The sequence below is a fragment of the Coturnix japonica genome, chromosome 1, assembly GCF_054131305.1.
Source record: "Coturnix japonica strain WE chromosome 1, WE-NBRP24, whole genome shotgun sequence".
NCBI lineage: Eukaryota > Metazoa > Chordata > Aves > Galliformes > Phasianidae > Coturnix > Coturnix japonica.
The window spans coordinates 39,107,203-39,132,796 of NC_140663.1; the positions used below are offsets into that span (position 1 = coordinate 39,107,203).

The 25,594-nt window shown below is 38.3% G+C and overlaps 1 protein-coding gene across 14 annotated transcripts in view; it reads right to left on the reverse strand.

Moving 5' to 3' along the window:
* Positions 1-25,594, reverse strand: part of ATP2B1 (ATPase plasma membrane Ca2+ transporting 1) — a 56,695-nt gene that overhangs the window by 15,710 nt on the left and 15,391 nt on the right. For 12 of the 14 annotated variants that reach the window (XM_085538389.1, XM_085538398.1, XM_085538417.1 and 9 more), the window contains exons 2-11: positions 13,746-14,153; positions 9,120-9,317; positions 8,065-8,319; positions 7,859-7,984; positions 7,352-7,489; positions 4,540-4,578; positions 4,013-4,174; positions 2,919-3,133; positions 2,085-2,327; positions 330-571 (exon numbers count right to left, since the gene is read on the reverse strand). In XM_085538389.1, coding sequence (XP_085394515.1) covers positions 330-571; positions 2,085-2,327; positions 2,919-3,133; positions 4,013-4,174; positions 4,540-4,578; positions 7,352-7,489; positions 7,859-7,984; positions 8,065-8,319; positions 9,120-9,317; positions 13,746-13,950 — 1,823 coding nt within the window. In that variant the 5' untranslated portion in view covers positions 13,951-14,153. Of the gene's footprint in view, positions 1-329; positions 572-2,084; positions 2,328-2,918; positions 3,134-4,012; positions 4,175-4,539; positions 4,579-7,351; positions 7,490-7,858; positions 7,985-8,064; positions 8,320-9,119; positions 9,318-13,745; positions 14,154-17,114; positions 17,304-18,129; positions 18,191-25,594 lie in introns of those variants that run through there. The other 2 variants (XM_085538395.1, XM_085538402.1) reach the window with 2 other exon arrangements.

The following is a 25,594-nucleotide window of genomic DNA, read 5'->3' on the forward strand; positions in this document are numbered from 1 at the left end:
AAATGATCAGCTGCCAGGACTTCCACACTTAAAATTAGTTAGGCTTGCCTGTATCAGATTCACACACCGAAGAGCTGTACTTCTGCTTTATACCTTCCAGTGCATTAGATTTAAAGTAATTCAAGTGCTCCTTCCCAATTTAGTGCATAAAGTCAAATAATTGAGGGACGTAAGACAGAAAGCTAGCAGCTATTTCAAGGGTACAGAACTGCTGCACTCGTTCATAAACAGCAACAGAAATAATTTGCATAAGGTTGTTTAGCAGTTCACAGTCTCACAAAGTTTAGTCAAATTAGAATTGCGTAAAGTACAACAGTAGCTGTTCTTACTTTTTAAGAACAATCTCAGAGGCACCTTTACTGAATATTCGGAAACTGCCATCAGAGTTTTTTAACACAGTACTCATAGATTTTCTAACAGAGTTGAAGGTGTACACTTTGTGCAACTTCTCTTCCGGTATCTCATTTCGTACATCCTGATAATCACGTTTTAAATCCAAAAGAAAACCCAGCAAGGCACATTCAGTTTTGTTTCCAACGTGACGTGGTAGACCACCTTCTTTTTCAGGAGGCTGCAAGAAAAACAATAATCATCACTAATTAGAAGGTTAACTTAGGCACCACTGGAATACAGCATTTAGAAAACAAAGAAGCCAACTCTAAGTTCAGTTCTGAGTTGGATAGTTTCACTTTTGCAATGATTAATCTATAAATTCCCATGAGTCATAAGCTCACACTACTGGCTTTCATAAGCGACTTCTGCACCTGTTTAGTCTTACAATACATTTCTCAGGGTCAAAAATCACCTATGAAGTATATGTCAAATGCAGAGCCGACCTTCCTTTTTAGTTAGTTTCCACTGTTTGAAATAACTGTCTGGATCACTTGGGTGTACTGGATCCCTGAATAATTTTGCAATTTAGAAGTACAATTAAGTTTAAGGAAACAGTCTTGAAAATACTGAGTGCCATTATTTCTGCTGCATTAATGTATTATCCCCTGTAACAGTTATTCCTTAATAATATGCTATGAACACATCGCCTGGTAACCTCCTATGGAAGAGACTTAAGTCTTTAAGTGTCTTAGGCCTCACAGCAAGTTCTGTTTTTCAGGCAATGGCCTGATCAACATGTTTCTGAAATCTCTCCAGTTTTCAGCCCTTTAATACCAGAACAATTTCTTATCTCAGAAATGTGGGATATACAGACTTTTGTCATACTAAAAGAATACTTCTTCTGAAGATATTTCTGAGCATTTATTTATGTAACATTGCATTTTAGTTTGTAGGAAAAAAAAAAGTAGGAGCACTTACTGCCTGTCCAGGCCTCAAAAATCTCAGTCACAACAGTATTAGCCATAAGGCAGGGATCTATTTCCATTGTTAAGAGCTACAACATCTTGTGTTTTACTGAATGCTAAGTTCTAAAATGTTCAGTTTAAAGTGCTCCCCAGACATCAGCACGCTCGTAAAAATCCAGCTGTAAAAATGAAGGGTCTAGAGCACCTGCCTAAGAGATTTCATCAGTTGATACATAGGTACTTTTTACTTGTGTACAAAGATCTTTAGGAATTAGACTAGAAAACTTCTCACATGCTGGAACTCATTTCACAATGATAGGTGCATGTGGTCTTGATGCACCTTCGCAACCGCTAGCAAAACAGTTCCTATGGAGGTTCAATCTCTGTTGACTGACAAGTGACTTTTGGAATGTAGTTTTGCTTCAGTTCTCAACCTACAGATTTTTACTAATAGTATCTGAAATAAAAATCCAAACTTATTTGTACCTGCATTTTCCCACCACATTTTGGTAATCCTACGCTACCGTTAAATGTCAACTTTGAAGTAGCGCTCAAACTATGATATCTTCCAAATAAAAAGCTCTCCTTATCAGCTTAGAAGAAAACATACCTTTGAGTCATCAGTTCAAAACAGTTAAGTTCAGCCTTAAATGAACCATTAAGTAATTCACAGTAAGTACAAAACACTTCATGCAGTTTTCTGCCATACACTTATACTTGGTTGACTGCCACGTGGCAACCAGAACATTTTTAGTTGCTTTAATTAGAATGAAGAAGTGTACGTACCAGTATTTTGGAAGTATAAGCACAATTAACAGAAATTCCTGTGACAAGGTAAGTCATGATATTCTCTGGAATAGCTTCTGGTGCTGGAATTTTTTTGTAATGCTTTTCATTGATGTAAGCTTGGACGACTGTCATCCTGTTCATAGTCAGTGTTCCCGTTTTATCTGAACAAATAGCTGTTGCGTTACCCATTGTTTCACATGCATCCAGATGTCTCACCAAGTTATTGTCTCTCATCATTTTCTAAGAAAATAAAAGCAGTTAACAGTCAGCCATAATTTTCACTCCCTATTTTTGAAATTCTCATTTAGAGTGCTCGGTTTCAGACAGAAGTTTCAGAACATGCTCATCTTTAAGTTAAGTTCTCCAGCTGGTTGCTGTAAGGATTCCCCTAAGTCCATCATATCAGAGTAAGCATCAGCTTCACCAAAGAGCTCCTAAACAGAGCAACCTATTTTCCCCACATCTGCATGTCAGACCAACTACTGTTACTAATCACAGACTAATAAGGAAATGGTACACAGAACATGGATACAGACTGAGCTTTACCAAACACAATGTTAAAATATATTTCACAAGTAAGGTGGGACTCCATTGGCTCAAGTCTGCTCTTCCTGAATATTCAAAGGAGGAAGTAAACTATGCCACAGACTTATCAAAACATAACATTTATATTTAAAAGATGACCGTGTCACACTTCATATCAAATACAAACTGGGAGCCTAACTGTTCAGCCAAGAGAGCAAGAACTAGGCAAGTAAAGGTCTAACACTGCTTACAAGTCTATACTTAACGGGTTTGTCTTTAAAATCTGCTCCCCATCTATCCACTTACCTTAACAGAATAAGCCAGTGATATGGTGACCGCAAGCGGAAGACCTTCTGGTACTGCCACCACCAAGACTGTAACTCCAATAATGAAGAACTTCACAAAGTACTGAATATAAATTGGTGTACATTCAGCAAGCCAGGGTCGCTTCTGAACCCAGAAGGTATCAATTACAAAATACAACACAAGGATAATGACTGTGATTGCAGACATCAACAAACCTTGTTAAAAAGAGAATAAAGAGTTTTCAGAAAAATAGTTCAAATGTTTGACAATACAGATTCTGGATAAGTCAAGGGCAAACATTTCTCCCTTTGTAGAAGATACAATTCAGAATTTAAAAAAGCAATTCAGAAACCACGGAGACAGTTCTCAGAGGTACACTGACTTTTAACACAAGTATTTCCTCACAAATTTCACTTAAAAGCCTATAAACTATGGGGTTGTTTGTTTGTTTTTCAACTAATTGAAAAGTGTAGATCTAATTATGAATGGGAGAGACCATTATGTAAGGTAAATTGACTATGGCAAATAACAATTAAAAGGGTTCAGCAAGCCTTCCACGACTACACACTGGTGACTAACTCAGCAGAGAAAGCAGGTATCTTTTCATACCTTACTTCCTGATGAAGCTGGGAGTAAATATGGCAGGTAAACACAATGTTCAATGAAACTGGAATAACTGGGAAGACAAACTAGAACTAAAGTTAACAAGCTGAGTGGCACGCTTAAGATAACACAAGAAAAAGAGTAAAAGAAATTGCACCTTGTGAAACACCAGAAATAGCCCATTGAACTCTACAGTCAATATATTGTTCTCCAAGTACATTGCTATGTTTATCTAAAAGTATCTTTTGTAACAGTAATTCAACATTATGAAGTTTGAATTTCCTGTTCTAGAAGCTAATACACTACAGCTCGAGTATTTAAATCAGAAAAAATATTACCAGTATTAGGCAGTCAGAGAAGCCATCAGCACACTCAAGCACGATGGTACACTTACATGTATTTGAATTTTACATTTCAGTAGCTAGCCTTGATCAGCTTATCTTCTCACGTAAACGTGAGGCATCAGCAAAAAGAGTACTGGAAATGCATACCTGCTTTGCCAATCTGAACTGCAAGCTTTGTAAGTTTGCCTTGGAGAACAGATTTTTCTTTCTTTGGCAAATTTGATCTCTTCTTGTCTTTTTCATCTCCATCCACACCATCCTCACTCTTCAGTGGCTGCATTTCCATAGCTGCACCATCTTGAGCTTTAGCTATAAATTACAAACAAATAAGATTTAGCCGTTCCAGTATCCCTGAAATCAACAGTACACATAGATTCCGATTCTAATAGGCAGTTTAGCACAAGTGTTGTGTAGTACCTGATATCCAGAAACGGCATAATATCCTTGAATATTTTAAAGCATAGCCAAATACCACAGAAATAAACTTTAAAAATGTGTAAACATAAGACTATCAAAGTTTATTTATTATTATTCTTTAAGGAAGATTTACTTAGATTATTGTTCAACCCAGGCACTTTGAATGTAAGGATGCAATAAGCACTTTCATACTAAAGTATGTTGTCACTGATTACACTTAGAAAATAAGTACATACAAGAGAGGATCATGTATTTACCTTTGTTGCGGTTCTCAATGGCTCCATCTTGCTTTTTGCCTGTCAGAGAGTGGAACAAGTTATGTTTCACACTGGCCATGCAGAGTCCATCTCAGTATTAAGGCTTACATAAAAGACATATTAGTATCTGCTGAGACAAGTATCTGTATTTCAAAAACTATAAAGCAAACTGGGAGACAGAAGGCTAACATGAATAGTCAAAGTGTACGTTAACTCACATAAGCAACTCACATCATTTTTCTTCTTCAGCAGAAGTCTCATACAGGAAAAGTACTACCCAGACATAGTTAAGTTTGCACAGGCTCTGATACAAACATTTATATGCAACTAAAAGGAAACACAGCAGAAAGCATCACCTGGCCAGACAGCTGTCCTATGAAAGTGTCTTTAGTTGAAGAGAGTAGTGATTTAGTTGCAGGAAAGCTTTTTAAGTGCTTTCCTCAAACTTCTACTGGGAAGGGGATCTGTGTCATGCAAGAGATCCTGGCAGTCTCACTCTTACTCTGTTCCAACTCTGGCAAGTCTACCTGACTACTGCGGTAATGAACTTTATGATTCCACTTACAGAATCAGTGCTTATGCATAGCATTGCAGAAGTCACTGTAGTGTATTTTTATAAATAAATATTTATAAATCCACACCAAAGCTTAATGGAGGCACAGTGCTGGATTAATGGATCTATGCTAACCCTATTTACGCAAGCATGAACATAATCTGTTGGCAACATACCAACATTAAAGAATGAAGAGAACAGTTCAGTTCCTAACAAAATACCACTCCTACCTCTGTTCAGAAGAGCAGTTCAGCAAAAGACCATGAAGACCATTAAAATAATGAAAAATTAATGAATGAAATTTATGAATGAAACATTAAATGCAACTAAATCTAACTGTGTCAACATGCAGCTTGTTAGAAGGTCACTACCCTTTTTTGTTTCGGTTTTCAGGTAAGATGGTTTACATAATGCCCTGACAAGAGGCAAACTAGCAGCTTTTCTTCTAACCAGAGAAATCCGACTTCATGGTTACTATTGGCAATAACTTAAAATGAAAGAACAAAGTCAAAGAACTTTGAACAAAACCCACAATAGTTCAGTCTTACTGCTATTTTATTTTATCTATTGCTTTAAAGTAAGTAGCCTGAAGTGCATAAGAGCTAGAAGAAAACTTGGAATAAAACTCAGATAGAAGAAAATCAACTTGTCATCCATGATAGCATGCTTGACATTTAATACTTCCAGCGTACTGTTATATTACTACTGATATGATCTGGTGTTTTTCTTTTACACACAAGGTTTTCCCCCAGCATCCACTGAACAACTGATGAGAAAAACAGCATGCCCATATTCTCCTGAAGATGTCACTTTGGACTTGTTAAGAATTCATTATGTGCTGATTTAGTATTTGTTCTTTCCTAGGTCTCCGTTCTCTCTTTCAAGAAAGAAGTCCTGCAATTGAATTGCTTCTAACTCCCTGCACATACATATGGTTTCACTCTGAACCAAGACATATACAGCCAACTAAAGATAGCCACTTTAATCTCCTTAACATTCACAGAGAAGCTAATTTAGTTTAACCTGAATTTTACCAAGGAGAATTCTAACAGCCACATAACTTAAAGGAAAGAGGAAGTTGCCTATCTTGGAAGACAAATTAAAAACAGGTTTTCAGTTCCAACAATACACCAAAACACTATATGTCAAAAAAACTTCTGCTTATGTAATTCATATTAGCAGACTATCAATAAAAGCTATCACCTTATCCCATATCAGCTACTATAGCTTACTACCTTCTCCCTCCTCTGTCAGAGAAGAGTAAAAGGTAGAAAATCCCCTAAATCAATTCCTGGCAGTGCTGCAAATCAGCTCCTAGTCTTCACTATTCCACTTGAGCTTGAACCTCACTTTGAACTCAAAGCAAATTTCAGAAAGGGTCAGAATTTTTAACAGAGCTTGTAGAAAAGGCATAGTTCAATCTTAACCCCCGCACAGAGCACACATTTCAATAAACACCCATTTAGTTTGAAAGCTAAGATTCATATGCACATTCCTATATAGCTTCTCATCATCATTTCTTAGAAAGAAAGAGTATACTTTTCAGCAAAGACCCTCACAGACTCCCTCTCATTCAGTTTATCTCACAACTGTTTCTATAAAAACTTGGTGGTGGTGAATGAAGTTCAGTCCTTAACACACCTTATGAAAGCTAGCATCAAAACATCACCATCTAACATTTCTAAGCTTTGACTCTTAGACAGGATGAAAGATTATGACTTATAACACTAGTGGCTGATTAAATCCTTCCAAATAGGAGAGGCATCCTGTTTCACCCTTCACAGAAGAGCTCTAATATGGTCTGGGTTACAATTTCCTTATTCCTCTAAAAGGAAATTCTACAGAAAAGCATCACTAAGTTATTTTATTTTGTACTTCTTTGAGATTTACAACTCCGGAAGAAAAGGGCTGACAGATGAAACTGTCTGCTTACCTTCAGCAAAATATATTTCTATTAAAGTTATCCATGAGCTCAGTGTATCAGTGATAAAAACTTCTCCTTTCCAAGTGGGATTTTTTCACTAAAGAGCTTACCTTACAAGACGCAATTAGAAGCAGAACTAGATGCTCATTAGGCTGATTTGCTGTTAATAACCTCTTTGTCATAAACAAGTGTTTCTTATGAGACGTGAATGTACTTTAAAGTTACGTGAGATGGCAGTTTAACAAGTAGCTCCAGGCACCTATAATACTTTTCCATTCACTATAATTCAAGAGTTCACACCTTCCTTCCTAGCGAAAGAAGATTACTATGCTTACTTTTTTTGTCCTTCTTCTCTTTTTCCTTCTCCTCTTCATCTCCTCCAGCCCCAAGCAAGGTAAAGATGATTCCAGTCTGAGAGTTCACACCTACAGCAGTGACTACCATCCTCCCAGAGCCTTCCATCACATGAGTGCCTGGAAGAGGGTATTGGATTCTCCATTGAAACTTCAACAGTTGTATGAAAAGCACAAAGGAAATTCATTCTCAAACTTCATAGTGACAGAATCTTAAGATGATGCATACAGATATCTTAAAGCACAGTAATATAATTATATAATAAGTATTATATAAGTATTATATAAGGTAAGTTGCCAAAACTATCTGGAAAATAAAGCCATAATCAACAACATGAAATGTTCATCAGCTTTAAGAATCCATTCGCTTGGACAAAGTTTTGCAGCAGACATCAGCCTAGATAAGGTCCACTTTGCTAGATTTAAATATCACAGTTAAAAATAATCTGTTCCCATGGAAAACTAACCACATTTTTAAGTGCTACACACCTGAAAGCAACATAGGATCTCGGTCCAAAGACTTTTTAACATGGTCAGACTCTCCAGTTAGTGAGCTTTCATCAATTTTGAGGTCATTTCCTTGAATGAGTATGCCATCAGCCGGTAAAAGGTCACCTACAAGAGATCATTTGGTGTGTTGATTTCAGATACTTCTTTGAAAACAAAATGAAGTTCAACTCTAAAAATATGTTTACCATATTTCACTTGTGCAATATCTCCAACAACTATGTCAGCTACTGGTATTTGGATGACTTGGCCACCTCTGATGACTGTGAATTTCTGTTCTTGTTCAATACGGCTCTGCAGTCCTCGAAATTGTTTCTCTTTACTCCAGTCATTGAAAGCTGTTACTAATACAACACAAACTACAGAAAGGAGGATTGCTGCTCCTTCAATCCAACCTGCTTCAGATTCCTCCTCCTCTTCACCAACATTTACTGATCCACATACTGTAGAAAACAAGATTTAAAGCATTTAGAGCAGAAGGCTTGCATAGATAATTACTTCATAAAACATGAGTTTTCCCAAACAGAAGAATGTTTGCTAAATATTTTCCTTGCTGGCCTTAATTTAGATTGTTTTCAACAAGGGTAGCACATAAAGAAGATCTATGCTCATATGAACATGAGAAATTCTGATAGAGAAAATTACCCAGTTTGCACTATATCTCTCAAAGTGACACACACTAAGAGGCAAAGACTGGACTATTAGTTGGCGTCAGGAGGTGGATACCATTTCCTACTTTACCCTTCTCCCAACAAACCAGATGCAATTGCTAAAGTTTGGTTTAAGTAAGGCCAGATCCCTCTGTCTTCTGTTTTGAACTTCTAGCTTCATTTCTTAAATTGGACAGTTACAAGTGTCATAGTGCAAATCATGAAAAAAAATTAAGACATACTGACTTCGTAAAGAAAGCAAACGAACACAAGATACAAATTGCTTAAATATTTGAGATGAAGCTAACAAGATACTTGCACAGAAGCTTGGCTGACCTCAGACAGATCATCGCTCCTGCTGCTTATATTCCATCTTTCCTACTACTTAGTCTAGAATCAACCTAGATCATGACATGAAATCCTGCGTTGCCTTTCTAAGGCAAGGCAGAGTCCTACTGTTATCTCCGTAAGGAATGATCAGCTACGTTTCCATTATTATTGTCTTCCATCAGATTCACAATATTAGCATGCTGGAAAAGGCAAGTCAATAGTATAAGAGAGGTAGGCATCTACTTTTTGAAATATTTACTTACATGCTTCATTTCCTCCAGGAGGCTGGTAAAAAGAAAGGCCCAAGGACACTACGGCTGCCATTTCTAATATAATTAGTGTAACATCCTGTAGTGCTTCCCATACTAACTGAAGAAATGTTTTTGGCTTTTTAGGAGGTATAAAGTTCTTCCCAAAAACTGCTTCTCTCCTTTCTATATCTGCTGGATTTCCACTTAAACCTATTTAGTAAGAAGACAAAATTAGCAGTTCTCCTTTCATGGAGTCACGTGTCACTCCATATTTTACAATAATACTGAAAAAAACACATCAAGTATACATACATAGGTATCATTCTTAAACCAGGCTTGCTGTATTTCATAATCCACATTTCGCCAATAATCAATAAGATAAAGGTCTATCTACTTGTGCTTAACACGGCGGAACAACAAAATAACAGTAACAGACACTCCCAAAAAAATGTAATTAAGTGTACAAGACAAGATTACTAGAGGACTGCTCCAAAAGTAATGCCTCCTATTTTATTTTATTGCTCCTCTGCAGGGTGGTATTGGTGGAACAGTGGTAGAGATCAAACCTTCCCACCAATATTCCACTACAGATGGCAGCAGAGGGCAGTCAGACAAAATGACACCTGACATTGGAACACGAATGAAGCAAATGTGTGAAACTGAATTCTTCCATGTGGAAAAATTTGCAACTCTTAACATTCACTGATATCTGCTGACCATTTATGGAGCCCAAACAGTAGATGAGAGCACAATGAGGCAAGGGGTGGTGTGTTTCAGCATCAATGACAGATGGCCACCTCCACTGAGCAGATTTCAAGAGCACAGAACACAGGCTCTTGATCATCACTGGCAAAAATACACCGTTAATAACGGTGACTATGTTGAAAAGTAGTGTTTTGTAGCTGAGAATTAGCTCTATCAAATACAGTCATTGTGCTCTTTGTATCTGTTATAGTTTCCATGGAAATAAATAGGTGACATTACTTCAGAGCAACCTATATAGCAGAACTACTGCTCAAGAGACAGAGCAGCACCATCCAGTCCAAACAAGCCCAGGACTCCAGCTCTGGTTGCCACAGTATGGATTCTGCATTCAGAGAGAGCATCCTAGGATCCTGCAATTCACCTAATACTTTGATGATACGTTTAATACAATTCATAATGTAAAATATGATTAACGTCATGCTTATGCATAATTTATTATATAAAACTCCATGAAAGTCACTGAAGCTCTCCAAGAATCACAAGGTGAGTGGCAGCCACAGTGCTGCTTCCATCTGGGCAGCAGCTGGTGAATGCTCTGAAGCTTCCACCTCTTCACATCCCCCATCAGAGAATGTATGTGGTAGTGCATAGGTAGTCAGTCCTTATGGGCTTTACGCCCATCTTCTTGCTTAGGTAGTATATTTCTTTCTGGATCCTTCTTACTGCCTCAATTCTCTCGCCATCCTTAAGTACACCAGTAATTAATTAAGAGTGAGGAACATTCCCCAGAAAGCACTGCATGCTTCAGCAGTTAGCTAAGCCCATAAAAATAAAAGAATACCAAATATACTCAGTGCAAAGTCATGCACGCAAGGTCTTCCACATGCTTAGCTCCTGCTTAAGCCTTCAACAACAGACAGTTACCTAATGCTTCACTACAAATTTCACTAACTCCCTTTTGAAGGGAAAATGAACCAACTTTTTTGCTTTATTCAGAGTAGAGCTTTGGATACCTCACAACCCTCCTGTTTCAAATTGTTATTATAAGTATTTCTTTTTAAAAAAGAAAACAAAGACACTAATTTTCTGAGTAGTAGTTTTTCAGTAGTTAACCCAACTGTTGAGGGATTATCGAGGCATTAAAAACACCCTAGGAAACCAACAAGTACACAACTGGTTGTCATATTAAATGGATAATCTAACATCTCCAATAGTCATTTCCTAGAATCAATAAGGAACCACAGTAAACAAACAAAATGATGTAGACATGGAAACATTGATGGCGGTCTCTCTCCAGAAAACAAGGAGGATTTTGTTACTGCAGATACATCAAACATACATTTATTTGAACTTATTTGAGTTTGTACACAAAAATGACATAAGCATGTAAGTATTTAATTTATTTAAAGTGATAATGGTCAAAGACAGTCCCTATTTCTAGTTCTCATTTTATATCAATTAGGTCCGATCTTCATTTTGTCTGAAAAGAGACGTTATCTTACATTGTCAACAGCCTCAAAGCAAGCAATAACACACTCAACTTGTCAACTCAGTTTCAAAACTACCAGTACTTTTGCGCTGAGGCCACTTGTAATTATGTAAGTCAGCATTTCACATCATACAGAGACCTTCTGAATAGGAAGATGCGTCATTAGGCCTTGCAGATACACAAAAGACTTGAGAGAACTCAAAATAGTATAATGCACAGAACAAAATAGAAGCACAAACTATTCTGAGTTGGAACGAACCCATAATGACCAAACTTAATGCCCAGGCAGCTTTCATAGTCCTGTTCAGGGTTTCTCCTTATAAATTTCTCTGCTTCTACATTTATAACTTGAATAACAACATAAAGACTTAGTTATTCTTCTAAATTAGTTCTACAGTAACACCCCTCTGAGACAACCTTATTCTCTAAAAATTCATGTAGGGATTTAGAATCAAAACACCATTTCTGTACAATCTGTAACTCATCTTAACCTTTTCCAATGTAATTATCAAGTTCAGCTACTGAATCCTTCCGAATTTTTGAGCTGCTATCACACTTTCAAATAAAGCTGTATCTTTTTATCAATTTAGCGATTGTTAAACACATCTAAAATGTTAAGCTCTTTTAAAAGGAAAGGCTTTGATTGTGCAGTTCTTAGTACAGTAGAATCAGCCTGCAGAAAGGGGTACTTAGCTATGTGACATTACAGGACACCCATGAAGAGAATCCTGCAGTACACCATCTGCTTGGTGCTTTTCATGGTCGTGCATCCTTACAGTTTGCAGTAATAACCGGCCTTAAGGTTCACAAACAACTGCAAAATTGGATTTCACCCTCAGTTCAGTTCTCATTATTTGAATACTAATGAAGTTTCCCTTCTCACTGGAAAAACAAACAAACAAAACAACAACAAAAAACATCCCCAACTTTTAATGCCATTCAACAAGTTCACAGGGTGCCAGGAGACCAATGCTCTAAGAATGTTATATTGCTTGTACACATGTACTAATGCTGATGATGAGAAGTGTTTCTTTGCCAGCCTAAAACTGGCCTACTGGTACACCAGATATATGAGCTAGCTACTTGCCATTTGTTTAATGGAAGCCAGTTGACCTTCTGAAATAGATTCAGCAATCTGGACTTAAGGAATCTGGTAGATAAAGCCAAAATACACTACATGCAGATGCACAGAGAAGTATCATTCTGAATTAGACAGAATAATGGAATTGCAGGGGTTGGAAGGGAACTCAAGAGATCGTTGAGATCAACCCCTCTGCTAAAGCAGGCTCCCTACAATAGGTCCCACATTTAGGCATTATTAGGCTGCTCTTGAGACAAGGGGACAAACATTTTCATAGCATTTTAGAAGGACAGAAAGCAATATCTCTCCAGAATTAAGACAGCAACTATTCCACTGCTACCAACATCAAGCTGGTTAAAAGCTGTAATAGTGCTTAAATGCGGAGACACCAGAATTTGCCAATATCTTGATTTTGGTACTCGGTATCAGTCTCTATTGACAGCAGGACATCAATTTAACATAAGCTAAACAAAAAAAATATTTCAATGAGATAATGTAATTTAGATAACTTAAGCAATACAACTGGAGCCCTTTCACTTTCACAAATTAAAACTCAGTTTTCATTTCAACTGGAAACGAGGGTTAAGTCTTCATGAAAACTCCTGGAAAGCTCTCAGCAAGGAGATCTTACGTTTATAAATAATGACATTTCCAGAATGCTACAGAGTCTGAAATGGCAAAGACTTGTTTAAAAGATCCTTGTTTCTAGAGACCAAGAGTGTGTGATAACTTTGCATACCTCCTACTCATGGTCACAGTACCACACAGTGCCTGAAGCTACACCAACAGTTTATCTTGTAGGTCAACTGAAAATTACAGAATAGTGAATAATAAAGACTTAAGTGAGAAATGGCTTAGAAATACCATAGCATTGTACCATGGTACAGTTACATAACGTTATTTCACTAGTTTTAAAAGTTGCTATATTAAGGAATGCAAAAGCTGGGTCACAACACACAAGAGCTAATTAGCCCTGCATTAGACTACTAGAACTTTGTTCTATGACAGCATGATCTAAATTTTTAATGCACCCCATAGTTCACAAACTTGCATATTCATAGCAGGTTAAACACTGTTACTTTGCACTGCTACTTCCTATCCGGATTCCTACATAAAAGCTTCCTCCTATGTGCAATTTTGCCTCTAATTCAAAATGATGCATAGTTGGACAAGGTGGAAACCCTTGCTTATTCACCGAAGTATCAACCTGCCTTAGAGAAGAAACACTGTTTTATTATTATAGTAACTGAAATACCTTTATAAACTTCATTATAATAAAACAACAACAATGACAAACAAACTAGTTTGACTGAAGCATCTCCTATGTGGAATTTTCTCAGTAATTATGTGAAAATCATCATACCTTCATTTGGTGAAGTTTTCAATTTTGCACAGATGCCCTGCACATCTCCGTAGCATTCCTGTATTTTATGCAGTGCATCTGTAGCTCGAAGTTCCATAAGAGAACGAAGCTCTGCAAGAGTGACTCCAAATTCTCCATGATTAGCTTCTTTGACAGCATTTTTTACACCACTATATGCAACCGAGTTGTTTGCCATATCACCCATCTTGCCAGTCTTTAGCGTTGGTAATTTCCAGTAAGGAATAAGACTTCAACTTAATATATTTCCAAAAGGAAAATAAATCCTCCAGGTATGAAGACAGTCAAGGCAGCAGACACATCACCCAAGTAAGAGACCCATTTTGGAGAGATATCTTTGAGGTCGTCCCATGACGAGCTGTGCTCCCCAAGCCAAATGACAGGCACAATCTAGGGAAAGAATAAACACAGATTAATATATCACATTGCAAGACAGTACTATTTTACAGAGGCTACAGAACAAATTTCTGCCTAAGGACAAGTTCCATATATTTCTCACTATGTTTTTAGTCAGTATTCAGCTGGCAGAGTGACAAGGCATAAAATACATGCTTCCAGCCCCAAAATAACCTTGCGTTATTGTACTCCCTAACCTGTCAGTAGAGCCGGTGACTTCACATCTTAGATTTTGCTTGGTACATCCCTATGGTTTGTCACCAACAGGAGACCTCTATAAATGCCTGGAAGTAAATCAGCACCCAGTGAAATGAGGTATGGAACATATGCAATGGGCAACACACACAGTAAAAATACGCTCGAGTCACAAATACTGAACTACCACAAAAGTACCAGAGAAGTCTCAGAGCTCAAGATGAGCAAGCTTCTGAGCACAAGCAAAAGGGAGACTAAGGTCAGCTCTTCCAGTTAACACCAACCCACAGGATTTGCAGATTTGACCTGCATATACACATGTATCCATTTAACAAAACAGTGAATCCACAAACTCTTTGTGCCTATATTATGATCTTCTCACTACAGAAGACAGGAGCTTCATCATGTAGGTCAGCTGTAACAACCTGCCAGGTCAAGGTGAGCACAATTAACCACGTATTCCCTCATTAGACATTAGAATCGCCAGCTTCAGATGGAAAATAACTTGGGCACTTCCAAGTCAACATGACTCCAAGGTGCCACATGTCCACTTGTCTAACATACCACCACCTGCTCACCCCTCACCCAACCAGGACCCACAAGATGTATTCAAATTTAGTGAATCTCACCTAGAAACTCTACCACTGTTTCAGTGAAAACTAATCATACCATGGCCTCATTCATTAGCAAAGGCAAAGAGTCACAAATTAAAGATTTCCAGCTCCTGGCAGGTCAGAAGACCACTTGCCTCAGCCACGGTGAGTGCAAATAAGCACCTAATAGCCTGAAATTTAAGTGTTCTGGAAAGTCTCAGTTCTCTGCTCCAGAAAAAAATGAGCTACATCCACATCTGATCCACCATTTTGGACACCTAGTCACAGTACTGCATTTACACTGAAGACAACCACTGATACAGACATAGGAGTGTAAATGTCATCACTATAGCTGTTCTTCTGATCCTATGTCTAGAAAATTCTGAGAAAAGTGATAATCTATGGCCATTTTCCAGCGAGACATAAAAGGCATAAAACTATATTTAACCACATAAAATTTCTGCATCCTATACTATCAAGTTAACTAACACACAAACTCCATTTTCAACTTTGATAGCTTTCTTCATGTCAGTTGCAAAACAAACAAGCAACCCTCAGAAACAAACAAATAATCAAAAGGCCTACTACAATAGCTTAAGAGCTCATATCAATGCCATTAACCTCCATGCTGGGATGCAGTTTTCTTCAGCTGTATTATTCTTCATCAGAACATGTTACAGTTAGATATGGTATCCTACAAGTGATGGAGCTCATGCAAATCGCATATGAAAGATTGCTCTTTAAAGGCACCATCCACCTTTGTTTAACCACCAAAAGTTGAATTTGGTGGCCAATGTAGCTAGTACACAATGTCCAACAACTAATCACAACCAAAATTGATCCCATAGAATTAAAACAGTCCGGAAAAGCTCAATTCAAGATTCTAACCATAGTTCTGCACTTCAGGCCCAAATAACTCCCAAAGCCAGGCTTGGATGTGAGGCTGTAAAAGCTACAGCTCTAGTCATTGCTAACTTCCCACTGAAAAGCTGTGTGATGGAGGAGATCAAAGACATAACAATACTTGTTTTCATGTGACTTTGTGAGAAGAGCAATAACATCACTTACTAACTCATACTGCGCTTCACACTCCAGCCCAAGCATTTTTCTGTCACCTGAATACATTTTCACTAAGGCATAATACTCTATTATATATAATTAGTGTAATACTGAAAGGATGTCCTGGTGTCCTAACATACCCAACAGATCTTCAGCGTTCACAGACATCTTCAGGAATGTTAAATTAACACAGAAACTGTGCAATTCTGCACATCAGATGTTGTAATGTTGTCGACTATTCCACATATTGCAGTTCAGAAATTGAGAGAAATAGCAGCAAAAGCTCTCTAAATTCTGAATTCTGAGCAAGAGCAGATCCAAGTCACGTAAAAATTTACTAAACATCAACAATCGTTACATGAAAACAGATGAGAAAATAAACAAATAAATAAATGTACTCCAATAGCTACTTCTTTTTTACCAAGCACTTCAATAGTGTAAAAGTACAAGTTCAGAACGGATGCGTATTCTGACCTAGTTTCTCTACTCTTTTCTACTGAAATATATCACTACAAGTTTCTTTAAGAAATATCCTTAAAGTCAGACCTTGCAACATTTACTCATTTCCTGTTACAGCAAGTTCCAACAGTCTGCTGCAGTAACAAGAAAGTGACATGTAGAAGGAAGCTGCAAACACTGAAATCCTAGTATCAGAAAATAAAGTGTATTCCTTAAGGCAAACAGGTCGTCTAATATTTCTAAAGTACTCCATTATTTTCCTAGTTTTGATCAATGTTCCAGTTCTAAACTCTACTCTTCCAGCAGCCATTTGAAATGCATTGTTTGAGCACCACGAGCTCTGAAGCAACTCACTCTAAGCTTCCAATCTGCTAATAATCTCCAATTTTGAAATCAGGTAATGGTTACCACGACTACCAGTTGCTTGCACACCATTTCATGAATTGCAGCTTATCAAAAGTTTTAATTCATCTGCAGATAAACGACTGTCCAGGTTAAAGCTGCACATCAGTGACTGAGAGAAAGAAGTCAGTCTGCTATTAGGCACATCCTTGTTTAACACTAGCAGCAACTTTAAGGCTACTGTACGTCAAACTTGGGAGACAAAAAACACTGTGCTGTAAAGGCGCCTGATGCAGGCTGCAGATACCTGTGCAAATCCATGACTGCAACAGCTTCACCAATACGGAGTCACTGTGGCTGTCTGCCAGGAGAGCTGCATCAAACTGACATTTAATAGCCGAGTGTGTTTTGTTATGCAGTGAAGACAATAATTTAAAATAATCGAATCAAAGTTTAGCTGCTCCCAGCAGTGTAAAAATTCAGTTGTTTCGTGAGTCTCTAGTTGAAACAGAAAGTGCCAAAGTCAAAAACATTCACATAGAGATGTTTACCACGGCATGACAAGACTATAGGCTACAACTCTGTCCAGTGCCACCAGCACATATAGTGTTGACCAACCTGGAAGAAACTGCAATGTGTCTTGCAGGTATTTTATATTATAAAATACAAAACTGTGTTTTCTCTTCCCTGAAAAAAAGTACAGTTTCTATTGAGACAGCCCTGAAAGCTAATCATGCTTCAAAAAGGGTCTCCAGAAATAGGCCTTCATAGACATAAGTAAGACTAAGCCCTTTATTTGGAAGCAAGCTATAATCCTCCTTCTACACTGGTTAAAATTAGGACTACCTTGAAGTAATAGTTTGAAGTGGCAACACAATCAAATGTGAACAGGAGAGGTCAAAGGTAGCACAATTACAACTGCCCAAACGCACAGCACCTAATACACCAACAAAGAACCACCTAAGCCTTTCCTATTATTCAATTTGTGTTTAATGCTGGCTTCACCAAGGAGTCACCACCAATCATCAGGAAACCTTTTAGTGAGAATTAAGAAAATTAAATCTTAAGATTTCCAATGAACTCATACTCCTTAGGAGCCAGAACTTCAACAATTACATATCCTGTGATACTCAATTTAATTTATTCATCTGCATGAGCACTACGCATTCAGATTTTAAGTATTAGCTGGTACTAGCATTTGACCTTCAGCAACACACTAAAGCTGGCTGCTGTAATATAGGAAAAGGCTTGCAAAGTGATTATCTCAGGAAAGCCTTTGTTTAATCTAATTAGTTCAATGAAGACCAGACAGATCTACATACCAAGAGGCTGCAGTGTTAAGAACTGTCCCCATATGTTTCAGTTGTCGTGCCATTTTAATCTGTTTTAAAGTTTAAAAAAAAAAAAAAACAACAGCTTTAATACACTGAAAAATCTAATATGTCTTTGCATACATTAGGTTGAAATCCGTGGAACTGGGTATGTTCCATAGCCTCGAGCTATCACATGACTTTTTTCGTAGGGGAAGAAAAAAAAAAGTTGTCCATAATATTATTATACTGGAAAGTATTAGTGACAAATTGACCTGGAGAATATGCTAAAAATGCCAAATTCTTCTGCTGGAGGGTGGTTTTCCTACTTTTAAGAGAATGACCTCCTACCAACTTAGAAGACTACAGGAACTCCTCACTTCTTTCACAGTAAATGCATGCAAATAAAACACAAAGCTCGTAGAGCACAGTATGTGTTTACAAGTCATGATCCCACAAGTTAAAACACGCTCAACTGGAAGGAGTCAAAGTGTAAGGCAGTCAAATCCACTTCACGGCACATTGCTGCTGCTGCTTTACTATGGACATCTGAGCCTGGCTTATGAAGGGGCAGTGGTAAGCAGATGGAAGACCTAAGGTGAATGCACTGTAGAGGAAGATGCTCAGAACAGGTAGTTCTTAAACAAATTGCTTTTCAGCCCTATATGTGCCCAGCAGAGTTGTATTGACATGTTTACTTTCTCACAAAAACTGCATTCCAAGCAGTAAATTAATCAAGAGTCATGAATTTTACTGAGTTTTCAAAGCCAAATTTTGTTTTGTTCTGAAGCTTAATCCTAGGAGGCAAACATACTTTGCAGAAATAAAACTAGCTGCTATTCCAGACTGCACTGGATGCACACACTGTTGTCTACTACATTTACCTAAGGGATGGCTGGTGGCTACTGTGATCACCATTTCTGCAACAGCAATGTCACCGAACACAATTTTCCTTGCTTTAAGACCCTACGCTATTTCTTTTTAAAATGATACCTGGCAAATTAGGAGTGATGCTGTTAATTCTGCATTGCAAACTGGCAACGTTCATGCAAAGGATTCCCAGACTGTTCCCCTCCTTGTCATCTCTGACTGCAAAGAAGCTTGATGAAGAAATAAATTGGAAAGTACATTCCAGAATCTTTGAGTAGAAAAGAATCTATGAGCAGAAAAGCTGTTCTATCAAAAGCCCAACTTAATCATTAGTTTTTCGAAATCATTTTGACTTCACTGAAAGAACTAAACAGGTGTAAGAAGAGACTGGTCAAAGTTCAGAAAAGAACAACTGACTGATATGTATTGGAAAGTCCTCGAGAATAAAATCCATGCCATCATTACCGTGTCAAATCACTGGAAGCATCGAGCATTCCTAGTATTTAAAATACTATGTTTTCACGTTTTTTTACTTCATCTTGCAATGCTGGGTTAACCACAAGAAGCCAAATACTTCTTCCTCCCCCTGGCAACGCTTCAGGCCACTAACACATGCTTAAATGCTTTTCTGGAAACAAAAGTTACTCATTCTAAATCTCAATCAACAGAGCAATGTCAAGGGGCCTTCTGCAGCCCTTCACCCTGACCAACATTTGAAGGGCTTTTTCCCTCACAGGCCATGACTCTACCTTTCTCTGTACCGCCGTTTACACATCTCAGCTTCTTTTTGTTTAGCAGTGACATCATAAACTAAAACAAAAAGCCAGCATTTGACAAGAGTACTTATAATGCCAAGTAATTCCATTGTTAAGACTATAATCCCACAGGAAAAGTTTTAACCTCTAGATATGACTGTTTCCCATTAGGCATTATTTCTAGTGCACTCAAGTACCTAGAATGCATTTACTGTGTGCGTCAGCTTCCTCAGATAACTTGAGATGAGCCTAGCTGCCAAAATTTGGACTGAGGCAGCAGATGGCTGAAGCCAAACCTGGAATATCACAAGGTTCCTACCTACTGCTGTTTAAAACGAAATTATTTATTTCTTTTGAAGTGTTGGCTTTACTAATGCCCAATCTCTTACTTTACTTCAGATCCATTGGGACCTGAACAGACGACTGAGGATTTAATGTTTTTCTAATCCTACACAGTTCAGGCTGAAAATGTTTATTCAGGATAACAGTGCTGTCACACACACAAGAGCAACTTATATATAGCCTAAAACTAGGAGGGGGTGGCTCCCAGGAAAGTCATTCCTCGATAAATATTTGCATTAGTAAGTTCACCACACTTCTCTGTGTTTATCAAAACACAGTTGACAGAAGTTATAGCACAAGAAATGATTTCTTGTTTCAATAAAAGAAAGTAACACATGACATCCTGCTAATTAAGATTATATATCATTAGATTACAGAGCTTGGTTGCACTCCCAAATTACAAGACGCATTCCAGTCACAAAACCTGTCAGGCATGTGTTAAATGAGGCGTATCCTGAGCCCATGACATTGCTATATGCAGCCAAGTTTCAAGTAAAAGGAAAGTGAGACAGCAACTGTGCCAAACTCCATCCAACAGAGCTGGAACTGGAGGCATGGATTTCAGTTACTTATTGTATTTAAAGCTTAGCCCATGATTGGACCAGCTGGATGTGTTTCATACATTCTGACAATAATTACAACTCAGCAAAGCAGGCACTGACTTCCTTATAAGTTATTTGTGCTGGTTTATCACTTGCCTTGAGAAATCACTTATTTAAAAACAAACAAAAAAAAAACCCACAAACTTTTCTTCCCCCAACCAATTCTGTAATTATTGCTGCCTCTAACACTTGTTATAGTATATTCAGAGTTAAGCTATTCTGATGTTACTTCTATATTTACCTCCTTTTAATCCCCTTAGTAGTACACATGTATACAAGCGTAATTGCTTTATTCACTCTAAGCAATTATTTTCCTCCCTTCCCTTAAGACAGCAAGCAGTAGAGGTGAAAATTTCTTTTCTCTAAAACTTAAGTCAGCTTGAAAGAGTTTCTAATATTGGAAACAATCATTGTTCATTTCAGAGCATGATGCGCCCATTTAAGCAAAAACATCAGGAAATTAAAATTTATGTAATATTTCAGGCAGAACAAGACAGTCATAATTTCATCCTAATATGAACAACCTCCATTTAAAAGGTACACTTTTTTTTTCATGTTAATATTCTCTTAAGCAAAACCGTGTGTTTTTGATTGTAACCATGCTCTTCATGATAAAGAGCAAAGTAACAAAAGCCCTGAGATAGGTCACATTAAGGCAAAGTGAAAAAATCCACACCAACTTTACTCTTCCTGTATTCAGGAAACCTAGAGTTAAATTTTAGATTACTCTCAGGATTGACAGGAAATATTTATGCCTAATGAGACTTGACCTATAAAGACTTCTGTAAAGTCGTTCTGCGTATCTCCGATTCCTTACAAACAGGGTAGTGCAAATAGTTTGGAAAAGTCTGAAGGCTTTTCTGCTAACTTGGATTAACTGCTAGGTAGAAACACTACTATTAAATACTCTATTAGACAACTGAATTGTAATAACAATACATAAATAGACAGGTTACCACAGCAAATCATCCATTCATAATTCTCAAATTTGTCATCCTTTCTCAGTGATGGTTTGTAACTAGTTAAAAATAAAAACAAACCAAACATGCCATTAAGAGTTGGGATATGCCCCATGAGCACTAATGCCATTTGTTTTTCTCTTGTGTTTAAAGATCTTCCTTCTTGTCCCATAACGTGCCAGTTCAAGACCTTTCATCTTTAAAAATGTCTGTAAAGCCTTTTGGAAATATAAGAACACCATTAATTCTCATCCTCACTCTTAAAGCCTTACTCCGTGAAAAACCTGTAACTTGTAAACTACACTAGCTTCCCCTGCATGCCACATTAATCCCTCTCTGTCAGAAATACACCAAGAAAACAGGCTGAAGAGTTGTGAATCACTTTCAGTAACTGTTATTGCATTTACCATTCCTAAGGAGTTAAAGTTTGTAGACTAGTGATGACTTCTACGCAGTTATTTTGTATTACTCATGAGTCTCTTGTTTCTGGTAGTGGTGTTTCATTTCTTTTTCCAGTTTTTTCGCTTTTGTTTGTTTATTTATTTTCTCCCTGAGAATCTACTCCATTTGAATGAGATAATGTATTTCACGGGTTTGCAGAAGTAAAGCTGTGGAAAGTTTTTTGCTTTTGCAAACTTCATTATGGTAATACTGAGCAACACAACAGTTACTGGTCCACCAAGTGGACAAGTTACTTACTTACTTACAAACAAGGCAACAAATTTTCTTGGCAGAGTTCATTTCTTCAACATGGACAAGAAGTGTGCAAGCACTGTTCATAAACAAAATGCACAAAGCTACAGTTCCCATCAGTGCAACTTGATGGGGCTAACAAGCTGTCAGCCATCCTCAGATGGCCAACAGTAAAACTGTGCTACAACACTGGGTCTAAACCTCACATCCAGAGACTGCTCTCCTCTGGTACTAAAAGAACAACAGACTTTCACCTTCTGTTGCTGTTATTTCTGCTACCTTTATTTTGTTGCACTGGGAAACGCTATATCTACATTAACTGGAAGCACCACTCATAGTTGTGGTTGGATATGATGATCTTGTCATTTATTCTTTTTTCCTTCATAGCACCTCTCAGCCACTGAGAGACGATGTCTCATTTCAAGTCCTGCACCAGGTCCAACTCCCATGGGACACACAGCGCTCCAAGCAGTTTTAGCACCTCATCCTTTACTAAGTCTTTCTCTTGACCTGTCCCTGACGGTGTTCAAGGCCAAGCTGGATGGGGCCCTGTGCAACCTGATCTACTGGTTGACAACCCTGTCTGTGGCAGGGGGTTGGAATTAGATGATATCTTTGAGGTCCCTTTCAACACAATCCACTCTATGATTTTCTACTACTCTTGACTTCTCCACACCAGCACCACCCACCACTTCCTTGATCAAGAGCATTTTATTATTATTATTATGGTCAGTAAAAGGATCTCCTCCGAACCCAAATTGTTAGAAAGCACTACATGTGTTCCCAAGCCTCCAGCTCCAATGATTGACTTCAATCATACAATTTTCTGCAGTTTAAATTTGGGCTATTTGCAGCCTGCACAAAGCAGAATCCAAAATCATTTTTTCCACAACCACAAAATGAAGTCAAATCTATGTATCAGGCTTTCTTCTACTAGATGAACAAATTTCATAAGATTCCCCAGAAAATTTTTCACAACGTTATTTATTTGTGTCAGTTCTAAAGGCCACATGGATACAGCAACTTTAAAGGAGACATTAGATACTGTTGAGAGCACCTCCACAGAACTACTCTGGTGCCGACACTTTTAAGATCATTCATCTCCATTAAAGGCCTATTTTCCCTCTGTCATTTCAGGTAAGCAACATGTCACAAAACAAATCACATGACATATCTCTATTCTACCAAGGCCAGACACCGTTTGAAGTTAACAGCTAATTTACCACACTGCCAAACAGCAGCTCATATAGATTTAGTCAACTAAACGCTCTAGAGCAAGCAAACTGGTGCCTGTTTAGATCCAGTACAATCCTTACTCCATCCAGCAGGGAAACATCATACCTCAAAAACCTTAACAGCCAGCTGGGCTTCACCCAGTACCTCATGCTGTTATGGGCACTACAACATAAGAATTACACAAAACTAGAGGGAAGATATGAAAAGCAGTGGAGATACCTGGGTTTGGTCAGCCCAGAGCAGAGGAGCTGAGGGGAGGCATCATGGCAGCTACAGCTCCTCAAAGGGTGCAGAGGGGCAGCACTGAGCTCTGCTCTCTGTGACAGCAACAGGGCTGAGGGAACAGCAAGGATGTGTTTCATGTTGGGTGTTAGGAAAAGGTTCTTCACCAGAGGGTGGTCAGGACTGGAAGAGGCTCTCCAGGGCAGTGATAATAGCACTGAGCTGCCAGAGTTCAAATGCCTGGACAGTGCTCTCAGACATATGGCCTGATTTTTGGGTGGTCTTGTTTGAAGTCAGAAGTTGGAGCTGATGATCCTTGTGGGTCCCTTCCAACTCAGAATATTCTATGATTCCACGAACCTCAATTCTACAAATATCCTGTGGTCATGGATCAATGAAAATCCAAAAGAAACCTACTCTTTGGATCTGTTTATTCTGAGATGCCTGGCAGTCCAAATGTGAATTCCTAAACCATAATCTGAAGATTGTTGGGGTCAGTTGTTTTCCTCTTTTCTCTGTCTGAGAGGTGGACAGTCTTAAATTGCTGCGGTCAGTATGTATGCAGGCTCTACATAAGGTACCTTGACAACTGAATAGAAATCAGATGATTTAGCATAAATTTATTATTATCTCTATCTATATATAAGAGTTGCACCATGTAACTGCGTCCATCACCAAGACTTTCCTGCTCCCAAGATCGTGGGGTATATATGAGAGCTGTTTGCTACTCCCCTCTTTTGAACTTAATCCTTGTGGGTCTCTTCTAACTTAGGATATTTTATGAACTTATGGGAGTGCTGAGGACTAGACAGTTATTTCCCTCACTCCCCTGAAGCACAAGGCTTTCAGGAATAACACAGAGAAGCAGCATGCTCTTGGTGCCTTCGGCTTAGCTACAGCTGATGCACACACTAAGGCATCATCCTCATCTAAGGCAATTCTGACCCCTTAACAGCAACTCCACAGCGTTAGTTCAATACTGAGAACATTGTTCTTATCAAAAGAGGACATCTGAATCTGGAGACTACTGCAATTAATTCAGCTGCAGCTTATCCCAAGGACCAAGAGCCTATCCGTTATATAAAGGCTACAGATCATCACTGACTCAGCTGCATCAGACCTGTTTTGTTCTTTCTAACAGACAGCTAGTTCCCACAAGTGTTTATTTTACAGCAGTGCACAGTCATGTTCTTTAGCTTTTCCAGTCAGATTGTTTCCAGCAATAGCACATCTTTGAAGTTAAGGAATTGCAAAAGCTTAGTATCAGCTTCTCAACAGACTGCTGAACCAATCAGCAACAACTGCACCTTAGACCAACTCCAACTGGCCATTGTGGAAGGAACAAATTCTTCTAAGAATTAACATTTCTATGCCCAGCTTGTGGCTTTCGATTACTTCCTCAGAGCAACTGTAATTCCAAGTCTGACTGCAACACACTTCAGTCAATTTCTTTCCCCATGCAACCAGCCAGGTCTCATAGTGCAGCCCTGAAAAGCCAGAAGCTAAATTACATTTATAACCAAACCTTGCAGCCACTAAGTTCCCCTTAGTAGAGCAAGCATTTGCGGAGAAGCCAAGCACCTCCTCCAGCACCCAGTGAGACTCAGGAAAACAATTTCCCCACTGGAAGACAGTGACTGAGAAGTGCATTCAGGATACTGGGAAAAAATTATGACACAACACCTCAAAACAAAAGTTACCATGAGTTGCCATAAGCTCACAGTTAACATCTGGAAGGACCAAACTGCTATTTTGAAAGATGCAGGTATGTCTTCCTGCAAGCAGCCTCCTGCCTTCC